This window comes from Haliaeetus albicilla, chromosome 25 (genome assembly GCF_947461875.1).
Source record: "Haliaeetus albicilla chromosome 25, bHalAlb1.1, whole genome shotgun sequence".
Classification (NCBI taxonomy): domain Eukaryota; kingdom Metazoa; phylum Chordata; class Aves; order Accipitriformes; family Accipitridae; genus Haliaeetus; species Haliaeetus albicilla.
The window spans coordinates 3210828-3235509 of record NC_091507.1 but is presented as its reverse complement, the minus strand read 5'-3'; the positions used below and the strand labels follow the sequence as shown (position 1 = coordinate 3235509).

Genomic DNA, 24682 nt, shown 5'->3' with positions numbered 1-24682 from the left:
ATCATAAGTATTCAGCCCTACTTGCTCAGAACTCCCTCCTGGTTTCCATTATGGTATCTACATCCAGAAGGAAAAAAATCCCGCAAAACATGCTTAATACCTATATGCTTACACAGCTACAACACCACAGAAGAGTGAAAAGACTCCTGAAAAGTTCTCCACCTGCAAATTGTCACAGCTGCAGCTCCTGTCAGAAAAGAGAGTCTGCAAAGCTAAATGTGCCACAGCTCCATCCTGAAGTCAAGACAGCGGTCTGGGTCACTGGTATTTTAGAGGCTGCTCAAAATTACTTTTCGGTCTCATTTCTATTATTTTCACAAGTTCCTTTCCCATTACTTAAGCAATGCACACTCGGGGACAATTCTGTCTGTCTTAGCTGTCAACTCGCATATTTTCACCAAATGTCTTCAGACGTAATTTAGCTGGGAATGGGAAGACTGCATTTGCCAAATTCAGAAATGTTGGAGATATTTAGTTATTTTTAATGGCATTCCTCTTCATACGACACCCACAAGATTTCTGCCCACCAAATTTTGCAATTACAGAACTCTTACAGCACTGAACAGGACAGACTTAGGTTGAAACTAATCTGTGTGTCTAGTGGTTTAGGGTGTCTTACAGAAGAAAATGAAGCAGGGCAGTTCAGTGGTAAATAACAGCACACAAAGTTTTTTACTTTCAAAAACAAAAACCTTCCAATACACAGTTCTCGCACATCTCATTAAAAAGCCCCCCTCAAAGAGAAAAATGCAAGTTACCAATTTTGGGGATGGGGCAGTGTCCAGTTTTTTAAATGTTTGGAGGAAGACCAGAAAAACAAAGTGACAAAAAAGCCGTTTAAACATGCTAGACCCCCTTTTTGCTTCATGGACAATTAATCAGGGCTCTACGCAGGAGTATGTTCAAACCTCTCTTCCGTCCCTATAGAAAAATGTCTGGGTTAGGTATCAAGACACTTAAGGATAAGTGTAACGGACACTGAGCTCACCCTTCAGCTACATATCACTCTTCAGAGATCATTATGGCAAAAAGATCAACTAGGGCTGACAGCAATTTAATGCATTCCCTGTGATTCCTACCCAAAGACGGACAAATTTTCCATCTGGTGGGGAAACAATTCTAGAGCATCTCATCATAACAAGCCACACAATAAACACAGGCAAATGCAGGAGCAATGAAGTCAAAAACAGGAGGCTAACAGCTCAGCGAAGATAAAGCCTGTAAGACTATGGCAACTGGAGAGCAATAAATATGACATTGTCCAATGAGATTAAATGTTGAGGGGGTATTCCATTAAAATATTTGCATGTATAGTGTTAAATTAGTTTATTGGGGAGTACTGACCTTTAGTCGATGGGAAATATTGCAGCCTTCAGCCCTATCCCCACTTCCAAGCGCAGCAGCTTTGCTTTTACACCTGGAAAGCTTCAGCTTAACCCCTGGTTTGACAAACACGCTGTCACATCAGCACCACTTGAAGTGCAATGCCTAGTGAAAACTGGGGAAAGGATGTCTTCGCTTACGTATCTCATGCTAGATCTTTTGAAAGTGATGCAGTACATATATTTCTATTTAATGTTTTCTTCTTGCATCCTAACGAACAGGAGAAAACTGCATTCTTTCCCTCTTTTCTGTAGATAACCTACAATTTTCAGAATATATATCAATCTTTGCTTACCAGTTGAATAGGGGAAGGAAAAATAAAGAAAAGCTCTCCCTCCTCTAAATTTACAACAAACAGGTTCTGCTCCTGCAAACGTGATAATGCGATCAGTCCTTTCTCTCTCCAAAACAGCTTGTCCTGCTAACCTCAAAGAAAAATACTCATTTAAGCACCCAAAGATATATATCCATATGGGAATGTGACCTCTTTGTTTGCCCAATTTTTAAGAATTTTGCTTTACCCTTTATCTTTGAAAGTACTTTTCATCTATGTCCTTCCATCAGCATAGTTTTGAAACAAGCGCTGGCTGTAAGAAAGCAGAAAGAAGTAAGCTAGCCATTCACAACAACTTGGAAAAATGGAGTTAAAATTAATTTGCAAAAGCCAGTGATGCTCGGGGGGGGGGGGGGGGGGGGGGGACGACTTTGGCAAGCAAGGAGATACAGAAGGAGGGAATCCGAGACGGCCTTCCCAATGGATTTAAACTCTTAAAGTATCAAGCAAGTGAATTTATGGAAGCTGACCTCCCAAGGTCCACATCAGTTGAAAATGGTGTTGTGAGCGTTCACTACTTACGACTGCCATGCCCTAAATTATCACTCCATATGACTCAAACAGAAGTTATAAAATAATTTAGCTAAACTCATGTTGTTCTGATATGGCAGATGAGCATCTCAAACATCCTTGCAGCTAGCCACAGCTTGGCTGGCTGGCAGCTCAGGAGACACCAGGACGACTGCTGGCTTCTCCCCCAAAACCTGGTGAGGAACCAGGGCGACCTTCCCTCCCGCACCATGGGAAACCCCTCAGCCCATTGTGCTCAACAGAAGGCCTCCCTGGGCAAGCCAGCTGGTCGATCGCAGGCTGCACCAGGAGGAGGATGAAGTGAGGAAGGACTGAGCCGACCGCCCACAGCAACCCGACAGCGCTGAGGAGCAACTTGCAAACTCAGGATGGTGCCTCCTGCTTCCCGGCGGCCAGGCACACAAGCAGGAAGGCTACAGACGTTGTGCCACCATTGCTTTAAAAACAGCTCTCCCCCCAAAAAAACATATTAGTTTGAGATGTTAATGTTTAATGAGTCACTAACACATGGAGTAGGATAGCAGAATACTCAGGCCATATAAGTTTAAGTGTGTAGATTTGGTTTATCATAACAAAGAGATTACTCAGATACGTTCACATGATTTGCCGTATTTGTTATACACATGCTGTGGCTTTCCGTTGCCGTCTTCAGGACAGAAAAATAAGCAAAGGAATTAACACAACTTCAGACTTCACACAAATCCATTCATTTTGAGCTATTTTGGACTTTTCATGTGGCAAACAAATTCCAGTCAGTCACCGTAAAACACTTGCATCCTTAACTTGTACAGGACTACTCACATACTTAAGCATAAATGTAGGACTAAACTTTGGCAGAATCAAGGCATTAAGGTATCTCTACATATTTTTACCACCTTTGTCCATAATATTTAATTTACTTAGAGAGTCACTTAACCTTACGAAGCACTTAATGAAAGCATAGTAGTCATAACAGACTTAATTTTGTAAGTGAAAGTGAATTTTCTTTAAGGAAGACGGCTTAAAGAGACAGCTGAGATCTGACAGGAATTGAGGATGAATTCTTGTTTCCCTAGTTAAAACCCCCCCTTGGCTTTGCCCTGCTGAAACCGCTGGAAATGTTGTCACTGATTTCCACAGACCCAGAAACAGGTTTTTTATTTAAGCAGCCTCTACATGAGCAGATAATAGACAGGGAAGGAACGCTTGTCAGCGAAGTAAAGCTCTACTAAAAATAATCTTTACGGTTGTAAAATATTCTTGTGCATAAAATTACATGTTGATAAAGCAGAGCCACATCACCCGGGAGTGAGACACCTCTGTCACATGATGCTTCACATCTAAAAATCTGTGGATCCAAGAATATAGGCCTAACATCTTTCTTTGCGTAAAGCCTTTAGGTGCGACCTGCTGCTGAAACTGGAAATTCCCTGCGCACTCTGGCATACCACTAAAAATCATTTCTGAATGGCCATGTGAACCATGCAGCAACTTTTCCCTCCCTAGGCCAGTAGACAGGGCTGCAGTAGAAAATGCTGAAGTCAAAGAACTACAGTAAAAAAAAAAAAAAACAGGTAAAACAAACAATCCATCCTTCTCCTGGCCTCATATTAAAGCTGTTACAGACATTTTGGCCTCATATACAGAAATCGCAGATCAGCTGGTAAGGGAGCGTGCGGTGCAGGCTTTAAAATCTGAATACGGCTGGGTCAGGTACTCCCACCCCTGCAGCCCCGAAGCTGCGGGCTGCCCCGGCGCAGGATTCGCACAGCTCGCACACCAGCTCGTGCTGCAAACCGCATCTTCACCGCATCCCTCTGGACATCACTGCAGAGATGCGGCTCGGGACAGGTGAAGGAGGTCCTGCTCAGAAGTTGTTATTTTAGGAGGTTCTGAAGAGAATACCTCCATGGCATTTTTATTTCTCTTTACAGCTTTAGAGATTAAGATAGGGGGAAGAAAATAATTCCCACCTGTATCTCCTGAAGTATTATTTTTAGCACATAACCCTGTTGCTTGCACAGTGGCTTTAGAGAAGGATTTTCCAAAAAGTGCAGTTGTATTGAAGGTGTTGGAATGAAAGTAAAGAAAACAGGTTGTGCAATGAACAGTTCTTCTATTCCCTGGCTAATAGGGTAGGAATTTTTAAGTACTCAACCCAAAACCTTCCATGCTCATTTTCAGCTTGCAGTCATCTATTTAGTTGTCTTTTACAGCTGAGAAAAATCATCGTCATGATGTATTTCATTTTCTAAGTTGAAAAAAACAGAACTACAGATTTCCTACTGAGAATGCAATAATTTGGATAATGGGTCCTTTTAAAGTTACACTGTTATAAACAGTTATTTCCTTTTCACCCAATAAAATGTGAGGTTTTTCACCTCCTCTAGCACACTCAACTTTGTCACAGCTAGGGTGAAGCCCCAGAGACAGAGAATCCTTCACTGAACAAGTGAACAAATACTAAAAACTGAACAAGTACTTTTTCAATAAAGACTAAATAGGAAGCAAACAACTAAATCCTTTATGAACAATGGTATTTTAAGATAAAACCAAACAGGAAGACCATTAGAAGGCATGCCTGCAATAAGAGGGGGAATACAATCAAAATTATGTATGTGCAGTTTCTTTTAAAATATAGATTAAAATCATTTATACGTGTCATTGCTGATAGTTATAACTAAGTTAATATTTGTAGAACACCTTGAAAACAGAAACTCTGAAACCAGCCGGTATCAGGTTATATGGCAAGTGACATTTGGTGCCACAAATTCACAGTGACAATGTTGACTCGCCGCAGGAGCCCGGCTTCAGGTGCAGCATCGCAGCCCCACCACCGTGACGGCTGGGACGGCAACCGCGACGACACTCGCGCCCAACTGAGGCCTCGTGGAGAGGGGTGGCCCAGTCACCTCCCCAGCCCGGACACAGGGACCTGGCACAGAGACACGGCTACTCGCTTGTTCTGACAGCACTGGGCTCAGACCTTCCCAAAGCTGTTCTCTTACAACAGAACCACATGTTAGGGTTTGGGTTTTTTTCTACTGTAAACATGATTTTTTTTTTTATTTTTGAACTACACTCACACATATGTCTCAGTTACTGTAAAAATCAGGCCTCACTGATAGGAAAGATGGCTCCAAAATACAAGACCACACTTTGTTAGTGTAAACACCCATTTCTTAAACATATGAATGATACTCACCCAGGTTCAAATGCCAAATGAACAACAATTTGTCAGAGAAAGCACTGTAGCATCACACGAAACTGCACTGAATCAAATTTAACTATAAATTACATCACTATACTGCAATCATGTTATCAGTAATATAATGCACTCTCCTCCCCAAAAAAAGGTTCAGCTACTTAAAAATACACGGCAAATTAGGAAAAAAAAAAAATCATACTTTTGAATTTGCAGTCTGAAGATGTGCTGTGCTACACGGTTTGATGACGTACAGACCTGAAAAAAATGCTGCAAGTGTCCGACACCTTTGCGTGGATTCAGTGAAAACAGGGAGACCCGCTTACATTTGCGGATCAGAGACCATGCTCTGAGTCTTGGAAACCCTGCACAGGAAATCTTAAATATCTTCTGCTTTTTTGATGTTCCTTATCAAATCACGAGTGGATAAGCAGACAACTTAATTAGTGCGAGCATCTAAAGGTCATTACCCACTGTCTGTCTCCCTGGAGTTTTTAAGTCACGGACACTGCAACTCCCACAAAGTTCTCTGAAACAACTAATTAAGTATCTTAAAATTCAAGCATCAAGATGAAATATTGGTACGAGTACCTTCTGATCACAAGACTTAATAATAATCCACTTTCGAAAACCGCTAAAAACCTTTGCCACCTCTTTCAACATTAGCCAGCATCGTGCCTGAAGTCACCACCCAAGCGCTGACGCTCCATCCCAACTGGCAGATGTTGGCAACTTTTATCCCCCAAGCTAACAGGGAGGATGCGGGGGCTCGTTCGGGGCGAGAGGCAGCCGCTGCCCTTAAAAACTACTTTTGTAGTCGTGGTGCCTAGTTCAGCTTTGGATCCCAGATCGCTGCGTAAGGTAACGCTTTTTCAAGGACTTCTGCATCCCACTGAAACAACAGGGCTGTTTTGTTGATAGATCCAGTTAGTATTGGCTATTTATAATAAATACATTTGAAATGGAAATGGAAATAAAAGGAAAAGGCTGCCTTCCGACCCCAACGCAAAAGCTCCAGGAGGCACGACTGAACAGTTAAGCGGGAAACCTCACTGCCACGAACAGGATGGAGAACGTCTGCAAACAAAAAATTTCTTCTACTTCTTCTTCTTCTGCTACAAAGGGCTGTGCCTAACCCGCTCGCCCAGCAATCGCTATCAAGAAACAACGCCACATTCTTTGAATACATTCGTCCACACGGTACGGTATCTGCAGCCCAACGTCGACGACATCCAAGTTAAACGAATAAATATTTGCACTGCAAAGTTGGATTTCTCTTGGAATACGATCCCTCCTCATGTGGTTTTCACACATGTGCGTTGTCAAATAAATCACCGCTCGCCGGGTGCGCGCATTAAAAACCATCCGCCCATCTTGTTCGAACCCCTCGCGGACTCCGGTTTACGAGGTGCGAAACCGGGAGGGGAAGGGTTTTACAACGCCCGCCACGACGAGAGACGGAGCCCGTCGAGGCGACGTCGAACGCCGCGCGTGTCCCCCGCGCCCACCGCGGACTCCCCGGCCCCCCCGCGGACACGCGTGGGGCCGCCCGCTCCGGCTTTACCTCAGATTTCCACACGACGTAGGCGGCGGGGCGAGGCCCGGGCGGCGAGGGCTGCCCCTTCCTCTGCTGCAGCCAGCGGCGGGGCGAGGAGAAGATGCTGCTGTTGGCGGGAGCGGCGGGACCGCTCAACGCCGAGGCCGAGGGGGTGCGCGCCAGGAAAGGCAGCTCCCACCCGGGGCTCCGCTTCCCGCGGGGGCTCTCCTCGTCGAAGAGGGCGCTGCCCGGCGGAGACCGCTCCAGCGGGGTGCTGGGGGTGGAGAAAGAAGCGCCGGGGGAAGGCGGCGGGGCTCCCCGAGGAGCGCGGCGTTCCCCCGGGGGGCTGCCGGTGGTCCGCGCCCGCGGCGCCCGGCCCGCGCTCTCGCCTTCCTCACGGCCGCCGCCGCCGATGATGGCGGGGTCGAGGCTGCGCGTCTGGCGGAGCCTCCGCTTGGAGAGGTTCTTGGCGGCGGGGGCGGCGGCGGCGGCGGCCGGGGAGGAGCAGGAGAAGACGCTGCTCAGCAGGCTCTGCGCCGACATCGCGGCGGCCGCTGCCCCCTCCCCGGATCGGTGCCGGCTCTCGGGGCGTCGTGTGTCCCGTCCCGTCCCCTCACACACCGCGCCCGGGTTCAGCCCCCGGCGGCGCGGCCCGACGGCGGCACCGGGGGGCTCATGGCGGCGTCCGGGGCTGCTGCCGCCACCGCCGCGGTCACTTTGCTGGGAGGGTAGAGGGAAGGGAGGGAGGGGAAAAAAAAAAAAAGTTACGAGAGAAAAGGGGAGGGAAGGAGGCAGCGGCGGAGCTTTTATCTCGGCTCGCCGCAGCCTGCCAGAGTCACTCCCCCCTCGGCCGCGACGCGCCCGGGAGCCGCTCGCCGTCCCTCCCCGGCCCGCCGGGTCCCCGGGCCCGCCTGCCTTCCCTCCCCGAGGCGGGGAGAGCCGGTGCCGGGGGGGGGGGTGTCCCCTCCACCCGCGGCCCCGACGGAGCCCCGCGGCCGCGTTTTTGGGGAGGGATCGAGCGGGCAGGGGCAGTCGTTTTTTGGAGCGATCGCTCCGGAGGCGCAGCCGGGGAAAGCCCCGGCCGGACCCGGCCAAAGTGCAGCTGCTGGGTCTGGGACCCCCCCGCGTCCTGCCCCGGCCACGTCGGGGGGAGCCGATGCCTTCAGGGACCGCTACCAGCCATCCGCGGGGTGCTCGCAGTGTCCGGCACACGGCTGCAGGGCTACCGGGTCTTCAGAGGAGCTCGACCAGCGGTTCTGTTCCCGAGTCTCTCTTTGTGCCAGTTTGAGAAGGTGGTTTTATATATCTCACCACAACAAACACCTACTTCGAGCGAGCGCATGTGCTGCTACTCCTGTCTGACAGCCTGTGCAGAGCAACCCCACGGAGACCTGAGTCCCACGGGCAGCACAGATAACCCAAGACCTGTAACTGTTCTGCTGGGACGGCGGCGGCAGCAGCAGAAAAAAGGAGTGGGACCAGTGAAGCTAAGCCTCCTCAGGACAAACAGCTAAACTTGCCTGATGCCCTGCAGGCTTTTTCTCTGCTCGCTCTCCAAGCATAGATGAGGAAACCTTTGTCAGGAGAAAGGAACAAACTTGGGAAAGCCAAAACCGTAAAGAAACGCAGGAACAGAACATCCACAGAGGAGGAATACCACGCAGCCCCAGGAGGGCTGGCAGGCAGGCAGCCAGCTCCTTCCCCACCTGGAGTGGGGGAAGCAGTCCCTCAGCTGCGGGATCCGACTCCTGCCCCCTTCTCCCAGCTGGGAACGCTTGAGTCCTCCCCTCACTGGAAGCCGTTCAAGGGCGATGCTTGTAAGGTTCTTTCTGGAGGCCCTGCACCATCCTTTACTTACTGTTTCAACTTTATTAAGCTGCAGCTAACCATTAGCTTCATGGGTGGGTTCAGCTCTTGCTCTTTTGTCAGTGAGGAATACAGCCGTTACATTTTTCGAGATGAAAAGCAAAACACACAAAGCCAAATCCTGGTTTGCTTCCAGACCTATACTTTCATCTGTGGAGAGAGTGGAAGACACCTAGGGAGAGACCTAGCCAAGCGCTCCAGTGCAAGTCTTGAATCTCTCCTGTCTCAGATGAAATCACCATGAGACTGATGATTCTCTGGGGCCTGGGCATCCTTCTTTTGACCTCAGAAACCACCATCTCCACAGTCTCCCCAAAAGTATTGCAGACAACTCTTAAAATTCCTTAGAAAAAGACTAGCTATTTTGGGGAAAAAAAAAAAGCACTCAAGCACAACAGAAGGGTTATTTTCTCCTCATGCTGCCTTTTCTCCTCAAACCTTAGTGCAGGGTTGTGTTGTCCTCCCAGGCATCCTGGAGCCTGTGCAGGTGCTTTCATGCTCCATGGCAGCATTTTCTAGTTTCATCAATAGAGGGAGTAGACAGTTCTTTCCTTTGTGGCATTATTTAAGGTTCATAGAGAGAAACGGCACACTCACCCATCCACTTTCAAAGGGAGGTGTTCTAGTTTTATGTAATGTTTCCAAATGAGGGTTTTTTTCTCTTTTTTTGTCTGAAAAGGAGCTTTCCCCCCTTATTTTAATAAACCATTCTATTGCCTAATTCCAAAGCCTGCTAGTTCCTCCATAGCTGAGGTCGCAGCTGTTTCTGTTTAAACCTTCATTCTGCCTCCTCATTAATGCCTTCAATAAGGTCTCATGCTTGAGACTAAAAAGAAAGTCTGAAGCATAAAACAATGATCCGAGTTTGTTTCTGTGGTTCTGTGCCCATACTAGCAATTTGGTTGAGAGAGACGGGTCTACAATACAGCTGTACAGTCACGTGGCTCCGAGTATTCACTTTGGTCCTCTACAAACGTATAATCGGAACGTGAAGGGACAGGAAGACAGGAGGGAAAAAGTCAAGGGGGGAAATTCAGAGCTGTAATCCCATGAGGAGCAGAGAGGACAATCACGCCTGCCTCCAAAATCCACTGGAAATGGTTCCTGCCGTTCTCAGTAAGGTGCACTGGCCGCTTAGAAGAGCTGATGCTCTTGGCCACAGCCAGCTGCCAGCCAGCAAACCTCTAAGTGCAGACTCGGATCCTTACGCACCGCACACACAGCCTGTGAAAGGAGAAGGAAACGATCAGGTAAGTGCAGTGCTAGGAGCATACGTCAGCTTACAAGTAACTGCTCTAAATGAAGTGGGAACAAAGCATTCTTATTTCCACCTACTTCAGCCCAGGTATTACTATTGCCTAGCTGGTTTTCTCCATGAGAGCCCTTGTGAAAAATTGGAGGATAGATTTCATGAGACAGAGACCTGGAGAATCATCACAGCAGCAATTCAGTGAGCAAAGCTAGCATACACCTAGAGATGCTTCGTGTAGACAACTTCACTGCCTGTCTTTGCTGCTGTCTGTGTCTTTGGGGGGCAACAGCGATATAAGCACTTCCTGATTATTTTTTAAGTTGCTGTATATTATCACTATTAACTGCACTGTTGTGAGACCTGGCAGCATCACCCATGCAGCTAGGCTCCCGGGCTCTGGGGTGCACCGTACAGAACAAAAAAGACAGTCCTAGTCCCCAAGCCTTAGCACTAACCTCCAGCCAAAGATATCGGTGGTGTAGCCATACAAGCAGAAGAATAGCGAGACAGACAATACGAGTTGGTCCAATATTGCTCATCAGCCCGTCTGTTCTGAAGCAAAGCTCTTCATGTAACTGCTGCCCATAAGGCTGCAAGAGCAGTCAAGGAACTGGACAGTCCTTCCTGGAGCTGGGAGTAGCGGTGTAGGCAGTGGGTGTGCTGACTGCTGGAGTTGGAAAGGCTTTCCTGACAGTTCACACTGTTGTATTTTTTTTACAGTGAAAGCTTAAGTCCAGCGAGGATGTTTATTTTCATTCTGTCTCACTGCCCGTCACTGCCTTATGCAGTCGTGGCTGACATACTGCAACGTGAAAGGTCTCTCCAACTTTTCAAGTCTATATTTCTGAAAGCGAGCAGTAGTGATAGGGATCAATAATGCAATAAAAATAGAGAAACATTTTGAGGGATGAATGCATTTGACAATTACAACTTTCCAGTCATCAGTTTCGTTCTGAAATATCTTCAGTCTTAGCACACAGACTAGGAGTGTAGAAGCATTCCCTGGGCTTTCAGGCATGGCGCTTGGGAAGCCAAAGCTTAGCTGTTGGTGTAACTGGCAAAGGATATCAACGGGCAACAAGAGCAGCTTCTACCGCAGCAGGAGCAGTGAAAAAATACAAATGTAAGGCACAGGACCTCTGCTGAAAGCAGCAAGTGACTTAGTGTCAACAGGCAGAGAGGAGGCTGAGGTACTCAATGCCGCCTTTGCCTTGATCTTCACCAACAGTCTGCCAGCCCTTTGCGCCTCAAGGAGAAGAGAATCTGTTAGTGGTGGAAAAGGACTGAGTTGGGGACCTTCTCTTGAGGAATCCCAACCTGTGGAAGTCTGGGGAACCAGCCAGGTGCTCAGAGGGCTGGCTGATGTCACTGCAATGCCACTTTTTATCTTTGAAAGCTCATGGAGATTTGGAGAGGTACCTAATGGCTGAGAAAGGCTAAATGTTGTCCCTTATCTTCTAAAAGAGCAAGGACGATCCAAGGAGCAACAGGCTGCTGAGCTCTTTGGGAAAATCACAAATTCAAGTTCTCCTGGAAGCCATTTCTGGGCATATAGAGGGGGAAAAAGGTGACTGGAAAGACCCAGCATGGGTTCACCAAGGGTAAATTGTGCCTGACTGGTTTGGGTTTGTATGGCGGGGTTTTGGTAGCAAGGTAGGGGCTGCAGTGGTGTCTCCTGTGAGAAGCTGCTGGAAGCTCCTCCAGCTCCAAGCCGGACCCACCTCTGGCCCACACCGAGCCCCTCAGCGACAGTGGTAGGTCCTCTGGGAGAACAGAGTGAAGAAGGGGAATTCCCAGTGAATTGGGGGATTGGAATGGGAGAGGAACCCCTCTGCGTGTACCGAGGTCAGTGAGGAAGGAGGGGAGGAGGAGCAGGGGAGGAGGGGATGCCCCCCAAGATGGCCGGGACTCTGTGGGAAAGCCCACGCTGGAGCAGGCTGGGACTGAAGGACTGCAGCCCAGAGAAAGGACCCACATTGGAGAAGTTGGTGGAGGACTGTCTCCCGTGGGAGACAGCCCACAGCAGAGCAGGGGCCAAGTGCGGAGTCCTCCTCCCCCTGAGGAGGAAGGAGCGGCAGAGACCAGGTATGACGGACTGACCCCAGCCCCTGTTCCCCTGCGCCGCCGGGGGAAGGAGGGGGAGAGAACCGGGAGTGGGGCTGAGGTGGGAAGGAGGGAGGGATGGGGGGAAGGCGTTCTCAGCTTGGGGTTTTACTCCTCATTATCCTTGTTTTGATCTGATTGGTAGTAAATGAAATTGATTTCATTTCTTCCCCAAGTGGAGCCTGTCTTTTGCCCGTGCCCGTAAGTGGGGAGTGATCTCTCCCTGTCCTTGTCTTGACCCACGAGCCTGCCTTCGTATTTTCTCCTCACCCCACCATGGCTGGGGGGGGAGGAGTGAGCGAGCGGCTTCATGGTGCTTTGTTACCAGCTGGGCTGAAACCACGACACTGACCAACCCGATCACCTGCCTTGATCCATGGGTGATGGGAGAGCAGTGGATAGGAAGCTTTCAGCACACTCTCCTACAGCTTCCTTGTTGGGACAGTTAGGTGAGGGAAAAAACGATTGGATCATAGTGATTCATGGTTTATACTTTACCTGGAAGCTGGTTACAAGTGAAGTTCTTCAGAAGTCTGTTTTGAGACCTGTCCTGTTTAATATCTGTATCAGTAGCCTGGAGGAGGAGGCAGAGTGCACTCTCATCCAATTTGCAGACAACATCAAATTAAGGCGTACAGTCAATGCACCCCAGGACGGGGCTGCTGTTCAGAGGGGCCTGGATAGGCTGGATGAATGGGAAAACAGAAATCTTAATGAAAGCCAGCGAGGACAAACGCACTGTGTGTGGACTAACCCCCTGCATTTCTGTGGGCTAGGCACTGACAGGCTGGGGTGCAGCTCCGATGGGAAGGACCCAGGTCCCCCCATGGCCAATCGACCAAACGTGAGCCAGGAGAGAGCCCACGCAGGGAGGAAGGCTAACAGCACCCTGGGCTGCATCAACAGAAGCGTGGTTGAAATTTTCAGAGATATCATATAAATGTGTGTCACCTGTCTTACTAGCAAGCTTGCTGCATGGGCACATTTTAGAGAAATTATGGTGTTACTGTACTTTTAACGATTGCTGGTGTTATTAATGCCCCATTAATCTGGAATTAGAAGGAGATACTGGACAGAATTTAAAGTCAAAATGTTTAACAGCTCGTCACAATTGCACTTGTTTGGATAGCATTGAAAAAATAATTATCAAAATGAGTGTGTATTCATCTCAAGAATTAAGCAAAGTCTATTCAGACTTATGAACAAATCTGAAAATAATGGTGAATTAGGAAGTAGGACCATTTTGCTACTCTTACTATTTCTTCAGAATTTATTAAGCATAAGAAAAGCAAAGCTACTCTTTTACCTTTTTTTTTTCCAGAAGAATTCCTAATTTTGGAATTCCTGGGATTCAGTTTTTTGGACAAAAAGACTTGTAGTTGAATTTTAGCTCTTCCAGTTTTTTCTGTGAAGTCAGAAGAGCTGTTAGGCTTTTTCACAGAACTTTTCTCTGTATTACAGTGGAAGTGATCTATAGGCATTCCAGCATAGCGTTCAAAGCTGCTTCTCCAGAGGAGAAAGCGCCACAGAAGCGTTTGGGGAAGCAGCTGGGGAGTAGGTGCGTAACTTAAGTCCAGGCGAGGAGTCCAGATGATCCAGCCTTGGCTCCCACGGTGTGTGACCTTCACCTGGGTGGTGACCAAGTCCTGCAACGGCCTCGTCCTGTTTTTACAGAGGCCACCGTGTGTCTTGGCAGTGACCTCGGTAAGACGCGTGCGGCTGTGCCATGCTAAGTCTTGACGTGACTAGGAAGGAAATTGCCTGTCGGGCTGCGTCTCCCGTAAAGTTGCACGTTTCCCCTGTTTCTTACCCGGGGTGGGATCCTGCAGGTGAGTTGCCGAGACGTGCTGAGGAGCCTTGGCGAGTGTTTGCCTAGATTGGCTACTCAGTGCTTAGCTAGGACAGCTGCACCGGTGTGGCAGCACCCTTAGAGAAAAAAAGCCATTTTCTGGGAGGGGGAAAAAGAGGCTTATTTACACTGAAAGGGGAAGGCGGCGGAGCGTCACTACTCCTCCAGACGTTCTCTGCGCTGAAGCAATAATAATGACAACAGTGACTGCTACCCACAGTAGCGCGCGTGCAGTTATGAGCCTAGCGCCTGTATAGATACACTACGTAGTTTTACATACGTAGTGTGCATATATGGTGCGTGCATGCAGCGCGTGTGTGCGTACACACGCTGTACAGCCACACACGTATTATTTTTATATAGGTTTATCTGCGGACAGCGGTAGGGCGCGCACGGAACCGCCGACCCGCGCAAACCCCGCGGGGGGGCGGGGCCGGGGCGAGGGGGGGCGGGGCCGGGGCGGGGGGGCGGGGCCGGGGCCGTAGGCGCGGAGCGGCGGTAGGCGGGGAGGCAGGCCCGGCCCCGCCCCGCCCCGCCCCGGGCGGCCGGGCTCCGCCCCTCCGGCGCGCCCGCCCCGCCCCGCCCCTCGCCCGCAGCCGCCGCGCCGATGCCACGTGGGAGGCGGCGGAGCCGCCGTCGGCGCCGGGCCGGAACCGCGGCCCCCCTGACGCTGGGGACGGCCCTCGCCGGGCGCCGGGAGGAGGGGAGGTCGCGGAGCCCCCGGGACCGCGGCGGGCTCGCCGAGACCCGATGGGTGCTCGGCGCGGTGGCGCCCGGTTCGCGGCTCGGCCTCCCGGGCCTAGAGGCGCTGGCGGCGGCGGCCGGGCCTAGGGGCGGCTCCCCGCCCTGGGCGGCCCCCTCGCTGCTCCAGGTGCCGGCGGCGGCTCAGCCGGCCCCGCGGCGGGAGGGCAGCGACCTTCCTTCCGGCGCGCCGGCCGCCCTGGCCGTGCTGCGCCTCCAGCCCGGCGCCGAGGGCTCGGCGCGGGCGGCGGCGGCGGCGGCGGCGGCGGGGTCGGCGCCGCGCCTGCGGACCGTCTACGTGAACCCGCGCTGGCTGGAGCGGCAGGCCGCGCTGGGGGCGGCGGCGGCGGCGGCCAGCCCCTGCGCCGAGGCGGCGGCGGCGGCGGCGGCGAGCGGCGCGGCCGGGGGCCCGGCGGCGGCGGCGGCGGCGGCGGGGCAGGGCGAGGCGGCGGCGGCGGAGGCGGCGGCGGCCACCCCCTACGTGGGGCTGCGGCGGCCGCTGGGCTACCAGCTGGCCAAGGCCACCAAGGAGCGGATCTGGCGGGGGGAGTTCATTGATCTCTTTTCCTTGCTCCACACAGAGCTGGCCCCCGAGCACGGCCCGCGCCCGGGGGACACGCTGGACCAGTGGGTCTCGGCCTTCCTGGTGTACGCCAGCGTGCTGTGCGAGAAGCACCCGGCGCGCTGCGGAGCCATGTTCAAGTACCTGGACACCATCCGCAAGCTGCACGCCACTTACGGGGGCACCTCCTGGATGAGCTACGACGAGGACTTTCGGCGGCGGGCAGCCAAGGACCCCACGCTGCCCTGGGGCGACGTCGACCTCGACCTCTGGATGAAGTGGATGGCACCCCTCAAGTCGCTCGTCAGCAGGCAGCCGCGTGCCGACGGCGAGGCGCAGGCTTCGCCGGCCCCGCCGCCGCCGCCGCAGCCGCCCTCCCAGAGTCCCAAGCAGGAGGAGAAAAGCCAGGTGTGACGGGCCGCGGCGGCGCGTTTCCCCGCTCCCCTGGCCCGGCGCGGTGGCCCCTGGGAGGGGAGGAGGAGGAGAAGGGGGCAGCCGGGCTGCCCTTCGAGGGCGTCAGCGGCTCCCGCCTCGCGAAGCCGACCCTTCTTCGCTCGTGCTAGCCATAGGGCCGTGGTGTCCGCTGGCGAGGCCCGAGCCGGCCGCCCGCCGTGGGAGGCGTGGGCGTTGATGGAGAAAAAAAACCCAAAAAGCACGCTTTCAGCAAATGATTGTTTGTAGCGTTGATCGCTCTGGCCACCAGAAATTAGGAGCCCCGCTAATTCCCTCCCCTGGTATAGAATTGTGGTTTCCTCAAGGCGTTAGAAGAAAAACGTTTTGGTTTGCTTTGTTTTCTTTCCTCTGAGTTGTCTTTAAAAACATTAACTTTCTCAGCAATATAGTTATGCGTATGTAAAACAAAGAGTACGGGCTCCCCTGTTACTATGGGAGCATGTGGTAGTTGCAGGCTGCGTGGGAGGCCAGAAAAATTGATGTGAATAAAGATAAACTTCAGCGTGAATGGCTACAGCTTGCAAATTCACTGCGATTTGGAGATTTAACCCGGTTTGGGACTCAGTAGATTTAATCCACAAATTTTGGCCTGGTTTGTGGGAAAAGATGGTGGGTGTGATTAGGGGAAGTAGGGAGGATTTCGTGTGTGGTAAGGTTTTGCTTTCAGCGTGGGCATCAAGTGTCACTGAATTGGTATAGCCGCAACGCACAGAGGCAGATCTGCCCTTGCCGCTGCCTGAGCCGCTGCCTGAGCCGTGACAGCGAGCTCCACGGGTACAAAGGGCTGCCTGCCTGTAGCAGGGGTTGTGCTGCTTTTGCTTACGCTGGTGGCTGGAGTCTCAAATCCCCAGCACAGAAAACACTGAATGTTGAGTTTCCTGCCAGCTGAATGATGGTAGGGAGGTTCTGTGATATTGGCTCTATTTATTTCTAAACAATTTTTTTAGGACCGTAGGAAGAACCTCTGCATTCCTGAAGGGTTTTTGCTAGCTCATCAGATGCTGTGCTTCCCAGGGATTGCCAGCGCAGAGGAGTGGCTAAATTGTTCGACCCTGTTAGCCTGATCTGGAAAGGGAGGAGCCTTTTTCAGGGCATCTGGAAGCGTCTGGTGTGTCACACCAAGTCCTGACTTTGGTACCTATCAAAAGTGACTTCTCTGGGCCAACCTACAACAAAGAAAGGGAGCAAACACCACGCAGTAATGTAGATAAACAGGTCCTGGTGCAGGTGTTGTGGCCTTGGTGCCTTCTGTGGTTGACGCTCTAGATTTATGCAACTTTTTCTGATATCTCTGTTTAGGTTTCTCCGTTTGCAAGCACAACAGCTCAGTTCTTGTTTTGCTGCGGATGTTATGTGAGCATCAGATGGGCAGTGGCTTATAGCTTTCAGCTCGCCCGAGACTGGATCTCCAGCTTGTCATGTTAACCAGACTTGTAACTTCTTCCACAGCAGCCAGCCTGTCAGTGCAGAGCATTGCACTGCCTTCTGCTGAGGCGCCGGAGGTCTCGATCCCCTTTGGTTTCGTGGAAATATCCCAGTCCATTTTTACTAGTGGCATTGATTCCTCCTTCCCACCCCCACCCCCCCCGAAATCGTGTAAAGAAAAATTAACCATGTTTATTTTAACTGAGTAACTTAAAAAATACCAAAAGTTTAATGTTTGTGAAAACAATAGTGCTCCAGCAGCACGGTGAAAAGCAAAAGTAAAAGTTGTGCGGTTGTTCACTGTGGGTTCAACCGCCTTTCTAATAGTCTCTTATAATATAACTGTTTAAAAGAGAAAAATGTCATTAACTGAAGTAATGGTTTGAACAGCTGTTAAATGTAGATGAGGCCTAGAACAAAGTATGTGTTTATCATACTGGCAAGACAGCAGCAAGGAAATGTTGCTCTCTTGGAGGTGACCTGTGGGTTTCCCCTGCACCTCCCCAGCTCCTTGCAAGCTCTAATAATGTTGTGTAAAACTCCTTCAGAGAAGCAAGACATGACTTCACATTTGGGCAAAAGAATCAGAGATTTGAAATGGAAGAGAATAGCCTTTTATGGGCTTACAGCTTTGGCCAGAACCTAAGCTTTTCCACGTTCATGCTGTCAAGGGGAAGAGGAGGTGTTTTACAAAGGCCTTTTCTTCCAGATTGTTTGTTTGAGCTGATCTTGTTTTCATGATTTCAAGGGATAGCATTAGGTAGCCTGACTGGATTTCATTTCCCCTTGCACTTGAAGGCTCCTTAAATTTCAGCTTGATGTAGTGCCTGTATCTCTGTTCTGCGCTTCCACAGAAGGTTAACCAGGAAAAACAAAGTCAAGGAAAACAAAGTGTCGTGTTTGAAGCTAGCTGTCCTTTCTAAGGCGCCAGTGAAGAGCTGTAACTTTGCTTTACACAGAAGGAACAAAGTGAGAAACCCTAGTTTTAGTTTGAGTGCAATAAGGGGCACGTATGTAGGATAGCTGAGAGAAATTCCTGCAAATTTATGTCTGTGTGTATAACTTCAGACAATTCTTTTTCTTTTTTTTTCCCCCCAGACTCCATGAAAACAGAAGGCCAGTTGGGATGGCAGTCAGACTAAGTGGGTGAGTTTATTTATAAAACTGACTAACTTTGGATCTTAAATATTTGCAGATTTGTTAAATACAGAATTTCTTATTGGTGCCAACAGCCTGACTCCGTTGGTGTTTAAGTGGAGCTCTGGTATTCTAGTGCATTCTTTTACCTCTGCTTCTGTTGCGTTGCAAGCTGTGCTAGAGAAGACATAGGAAATTCATTTTACCCAATCAGCAATTGTAACAATGGACTACAAACCTGCAGAGCAAGCCAGTTTGCTGGAAAACAGGAATTCCTGCAGCGCAGCACTTGTCACAGACTATCCAAAGAGGGCAAAGATTCAGGAAGGTGAATAAATTGAACATTGGTTGAATGAGGTCAGGAACAGTCTCCTGGAGGAGAACCCTGCCCTAAAATACTACTTTGAAAGTATAAGCCAATTTAATGCGCAGATTAACCCTTCTCATTTGAGCAAACTTGTGTGCAATCCTGGATCTTTGCAGATCACAACCGGACACTTCAAAAACCTATGTACTATATTTGTTTCAAAAAAAATAAATCATAACTTGTCTTGTTACAGCTGTTATTTTTACCATTTCACTGAGAGTATCTGCAACATAAATGTATATTTGACTTGAAACAGTATCATACACTTGGTATAATAACTCAGGTTGTCAACAGAATTACTCTGTGAGGCTCGATATCGCCTCTCCGTTCTTCTCCGAAAAATGCATTAACCATTGCTGTCGTTGCCAGAAATCAGTTTTAGCCCAATAGTGCATTACAAAATTCTTGATCAAGTATAATAATTGACCTAAATTATTATTTGGTTTTTATCCTCATAGAATACTTAACATCCTGAGCATCAGACTAGACCTTTGTAGTCTGGTGTTCATGAAAATCATATTCACTGGTTCACGGTTTAATCATTCTACATCTCAGTATTTTGTTTTCTTTTCCTTTTCCCTTGCATACTAGGGAGTATGGTCAAGGTAATACTATGATCCAGTAACGCGCATGATGGTAAGGGTATGCCTTTAGTTGTTTCAGGAAAAAGCTGCCATTATCTGCTCTCCTTTACTTTTCTTGATAGTTTCAATAATATGCATAACATGAAGTGTTTGTAAATTGATATTAAACTGTTTGTGACTTCACCTAAATAAATTTTTATATATAAATGCTGTTCTTAAGCTTAGCCTTTTTTTTCCCTCCCTTGTTCTTATATTGTCACTTCCCCTTTTGTAATCGCTTTTTTCCATCACCTGACCTTTTACAATATTTCCGTTGTTCAGTTATTAAAGCACAACCGAATCTTAGCTCTCGACAGAAAACAAACCAGCCTTTGAAATTTGCTTTCAATATTTTGCATAATGGCTTGATAATGTTGTAAGTGTAGTTGTCGTAGCTTATTCATCTCGGACAGTTTTTGAGACGACGATGGGTATCACGCCTCGATCTGTCTGAAAATGAAATAGCCACTGTACTGAAATACCAGTGTTTTAATGACCTCCAGACTGGGACTCTGATCCAGTGAATGCTGAGGTATCTGCCTTCAATATGGTAGACTACAGAGCACTTTTACAGATGGAATTACAAGTTATAAAAATACCTTTCATTTTTGAGAAGGAGCTTAAGCTTAATGCATCATCAGATCACTTGTGCCATTTTTCCCTTGTCCTGCTTTCTTAAGAGACCAGAATTTGGGTTACTCGCTGGTCCGTGCTGCATTTCTTCACCATCGTTGCTCCATACGAACCACTGGAGGCATCTCCTCCTGAGGAAGGGCTGTAATAGTGGCAGGATTTGGGGGGAGGCGTGGGGAGGGGGGGATGTGGAGCGAGGAAGGATGAGCAGACGTTGGTCTCCTCAGTCCCACTGACAAATTGCTCAAGTGCGGGTCTTGACCTACGGCCTCAGAGCAGCGACAGTTCTGTTTCTCTTGTCCTGTTTGGGAGCAGCTGGAGTCTGAAACACTTCCTAACGTTCTCTGCTGAGTCCTTCTGCCAAGAATTTGTTGGGTTTGTTTGTTGCTCTCTCCAGCCTTCGTACAGTCTGGTGCCCTTCCTGGCACTCGGTCACCTCCCAGTTTCCTGGTTGCTACTGGTGCTGGGTTGGACCACCCTGTCGTCTGTGTCTGCTGTAGGCAGTTGCCAGGGCTCTGCCTTGCTCTCCAGTGTCAGTGGCTGCTTTAGAATTGCTGCCTGCTTTCATAAAGAAACTTGCCTTTCAAATTATCAGTGGTGGTGTTTTTATGACATGTAGGACTTCCCCCCACGCACACACTTTTTTTTTTTTTTTTTTTTTCCCCCTTCTTCATAATCTTGGCCTTCATCACTGTCCTTGAGCCACCCAGTAATTTCAGCGTGGTACTTGTGCATCCTGGCTTCGGGTTTATTGTTGCACGTGTGCTTCCCCCCTCACTGCTGTGCTGTAAGCTTCTGCGTGAAATTTCTTTGTCTGTTAGTTTCTCATTAAAAGTGTCAGACTTCAAACGGGTGTCTTCAAATTCCAGCAGTTAGTTACTGCGTGGTTTTGCCTTTACAGCTCCTGATGTTGTCTTGTCCTTGTTGAGTCAGTGTGCTGGCTGTGTTGAAAGGGTGGTGGAGAATTGCATATCTTCTGTTCATCTCTGATTTATGGGTAGATTTCTGTCGGTGATTATAAGCTAAACTTGCTGTCGTTTACATGGTATGTCAGGTACCACAGAGATGCCGAAGATGCCTGAAAGCAGATATTGAGGATAACCCTTTAAAGAAGCGATGTGTGGAGATAGAGCATGTGGTCGGTGAGAGGCTTAGTGTTGAAATGAATCATGATTCTGTTACTCTTTCAGTAACTGTGACCTGCAGCAGAAATCAGTAATATGCAGGAATTATACTATTTCTGTAAGCCCTATTACTTAGCATGGGGGGGATGTCTGCAGCGTTGCTGCAAATTCTTACGCTTTTCTCAAAAAATCTTGAGCATTTGTACAAAGTTGCAGCAAAGCTTTTCACCAAGACTGATGGAATTTCCAGTTGGGAATACTTGTAAGATGTGTGGGAATTGATTTGTTTGTGAGGACCCCAGCATCTTATGGAAAAACTGTTTTCTGTCAGTTGACTAGAATTAAGTAGATGTACTTTGGGGGCATAATTTCAGGTAAGTTTATTTTTAGGGCTTTCTAGCAAGATAGGATTTTTTTTTTTTCCCCACAGATGTGATTTTTTTCGTGTGCTGGATTGATACACATTGTTATTACAAAGAACGAATTAAAACCAGTGCAATGTGACTCTGACAGCACAAAATGTGTTGCAACTTAGGGGTGAGACTAAAACACCTGAGTCTGAAGTGAAGCTGAAGTGGCTGGGGAGTTTTAGAGTCGAGCTTCAGCAAAAGTAGAGTCAAATAAATGGGATTTCTAACTTCCACCTGTGTGCAGCAGTTAGTTAGATTTGAGATATTTGGAGCATCTGAAAAAATGAGGCAATGTTACTGCTCTTTTAGCCTTACTAGTATAATGATGTGTCTTTAAGGGAAAGATGAGAGCAGAACGTTTTGCATGTGGGGTAGCCTGTTGCATCTGCAGTTGAACAAAAGTATTACTTCTGAGCTCTGCTGAGATCCTGTCAGTTATTCAGTGTGACTTCCAATTTGAGCTTAAACCGTTGCTTTCCCGCCTTCCTCTTTCTGTCATCATCTCACCAACTTGTTTTCTTCTTTATAAAAATTTGGTGAAGGCAGCAAGCGTGTCCTGAGGGCCAGCCGTGGGATCAGGCAGCGTCTGACCGGACGGTCTGAACGTGCGGAGCCTTTCACCCCCGTGTGGGTAGTTCTGCCAGGTTGGTATGGTCGAGCGTGAAGAAATTTGGTATGTGTTTATCTGTCGTTGCTGGATGGGAGCGCACGTGGGAGCCTCCCCGGCTGCCTGCAAGGCTTCTGTGTTTTTGAGAAGCCGGCGGCATTGGCAACAGGTCTTTCTGTCCACTCCTGTGGTAAAATCAAAACCAAAAGCCCGGAGACTGTTGTAACCATTGAGGGAAGGGGTGTGAGTCAGTGCTAACAGCCTAGATGTTTGTGGAAATGTTGCCTAGTGAAGTTATCAAACCTTTTTTTAGGTCATATGCTTAACAGGGACCGCAACAATTGATAACGTCTATGGGAGTGCTTTTGGCAGTTCTTTCTACAAAGATCCTATGTCCCTGAAAACAGCTGGAGAGATCTTAAAGCCAGATCTTACTTTTCCTCTCTCGTTTTGGCACTCAGGTTTGACTTTTACCCTATCATGGAGTTCAGTGTGTATTAGTCCGGCCCAATACAGCACATAAATTTTTATCCATGTAATCTTCTGCATACAGCACTCTATTTTTCTTATTGTTTGTTGGTTGGGGTTTTTTTCCCTAGGAATTCTCATCAAAACCAGTTGGCATCTTTGCAGTTTGTCAGTTTACTGGGCAATCGGCTAAACAGCAGCTGAGATTTAAAAAGCAGGAACATGTTTACAATATCTTACACTTTTGTAAACTTGAAATATTCGAAGAAGTACTTTTACCTTTTTTGGTGGTTGTTGCTTTTTCTTTACTTTAAAGAACACTTTCTTCTTCCCAATGTCTCAGTGCAGCGTTGCTGTGTTAGTATTTCCAGGGCAGCAGGGGAATGTTTACATCCAAACAAAATCTGTTTTCTTTGAATTTTTTAATTGCAAACATTTGTGTCCATAAAATCCTTTCCACAAAACTCAGTCACTGTTTAGCTTAATTTTTTTGGTTCTGTGCAAAGTCTAAAACTCAGATCACGTTCAGTTTTCAGGTTTTTTTATTTTCTGGGCCATGTAATATGAGCATTGTATCTGCACCCACATCAGTGGGTGTAGAAAATGCCACTTGCCACTTAAAATGGCAGTCTTTAAAAACAGAAATATGGCTTATACTGGCTTCAGATATTATAAGTGCCATCTGCATTGCTGATGTTCAAAGTGTCCATAGATGCCCTATATTATCCCAAAATATGAGGTTACACGAAGTTAGGAGGCTGTATGAAGTCTCGGTCCGTGACTGCGTGTGGCTTGTTCTGCAGAGGCAGTCGCAGGCAGCGGAAGGGCCGGGTGTGCTGTGTTCGTTGGTGGGGCTGCTTAGTTGATAAGCTACAAGACAACGTGGTGGCAGAGGACCTGGACTGCGTGTTCCCCTATAGATGTCCCTGGCACAGAGACAAGACAGCTCCTCAAAGTGTGTAACATGGGCCAAGCGTTCGTATCTCCTCTGCCTAAAGTTTCTACCCTCTGCGTGGGTGTTCTGGCATTCGTCTTCCACCATACCTCCCTCATCTCCTCTGTTGTTTTCACTCCATAACAGTCAAATGTCATTCATGCTGGTGTTCGGAAGGAAGAAGTACCACCCGTGCATGCAGGTAGTTCCTTACCATATATATATGCTCCCATGGATGATCCATGCAGTGCTAAGTGAAAAGGTTTTTTTCCCCCTTAAACCTGCGGAATGAAGTTTATAGAAGTACTTAACAGAGGTGTGAGGATTACAAATGTTAGCAACTCCAGATTCTTAAGAATAAAATAAAGATCGGTGCGAGGTGGAGAAATCTCTGAGGGTGCCTTTGCTCCGGGCATGCAGGTGTGTATCGTGGTGCACTCAGTGTGACTGCAGCTAATGAGGGACTTGAAGCAAGGGCTGTGGGTTGGGGGGAGAAGCATTTCATTTTCCTTCTTTCCGTGTGTCATAGTTTAAACCCAGCAGGTGACAAAGCACCACGAAGCCGCTCGCTCACTCCTCCCCTCTGGCCATGGTGGGATGAGGAGAAAATATAAAGGCAGGCTCATGGGTCGAGACAAGGACAGGGAGGGATCACTCCCCACTTATGGTCACGGGCAAGAGACAGGCTCAACTTGGGGAAGAAACAAAATCAATTTAATTCACTACCAATCAAATCAGAACAAGGATACTGAGAAGTAAAACCAAACCTTCGAACACCTTCCCCCCATCCCTCCCTCCTTCCCACCTCAACCCCACTCCCAGTTCTCTCTCCCTCGTCCCCTGGACGGGGAATGGGGGCTGGGGGCTGTTCATCCCACCTGGTCTCTGCCGCTCCTTCCTCCTCAGGGGGAGGAGGACTCCGCACTCAGGCCCTGCTCCAGCTCTCACATCCCACCCCCTGCTCACTGCAGGTTCCCCTTTTAAATCTTTTCCCAGAGGCGCTACCGCCGTCCAGCAGGCGAAGCTGCCCGTGATGCTGACCCACCAGGCGTGAGGGCACTTCATGGAACTGGTTATGGAGCTGTGCCCCTCGGGGAGGGAGCTTAAAAGATTACTCTGCTTCTTGTGCCTTACCATGCTTAAAAAAAAACCAAACCAA

At 48.8% G+C, this 24682-nt stretch overlaps 2 protein-coding genes across 3 annotated transcripts in view; one reads left to right on the top strand and one right to left on the bottom strand.

The window, feature by feature from the left end:
* ARHGAP6 (Rho GTPase activating protein 6) overlaps nucleotides 1–8028 on the bottom strand; it is a 339711-nt gene extending 331683 nt beyond the window's left edge. Inside the window, exon 1 of one of the 2 annotated variants that reach the window (XM_069770410.1) lies at nucleotides 6997–8028. In XM_069770410.1, coding sequence (XP_069626511.1) covers nucleotides 6997–7512 — 516 coding nt within the window. In that variant the 5' untranslated portion in view covers nucleotides 7513–8028. The remainder of the gene's footprint in view (nucleotides 1–6996) is intronic. The other variant, XM_069770404.1, reaches the window with a different exon arrangement.
* A 6586-nt stretch (nucleotides 8029–14614) lies between these two features.
* Nucleotides 14615–19515, top strand: LOC104320941 (uncharacterized). Its single transcript, XM_069770403.1, has 3 exons — nucleotides 14615–15750; nucleotides 18319–18366; nucleotides 18453–19515. Exons 1-2 carry the CDS (start codon nucleotides 14647–14649, stop codon nucleotides 18325–18327), a joined length of 1113 nt encoding a protein of 370 aa, XP_069626504.1. The 5' UTR covers nucleotides 14615–14646; the 3' UTR covers nucleotides 18328–18366; nucleotides 18453–19515.
* The last annotated feature ends 5167 nt before the right edge of the window (nucleotides 19516–24682 follow it).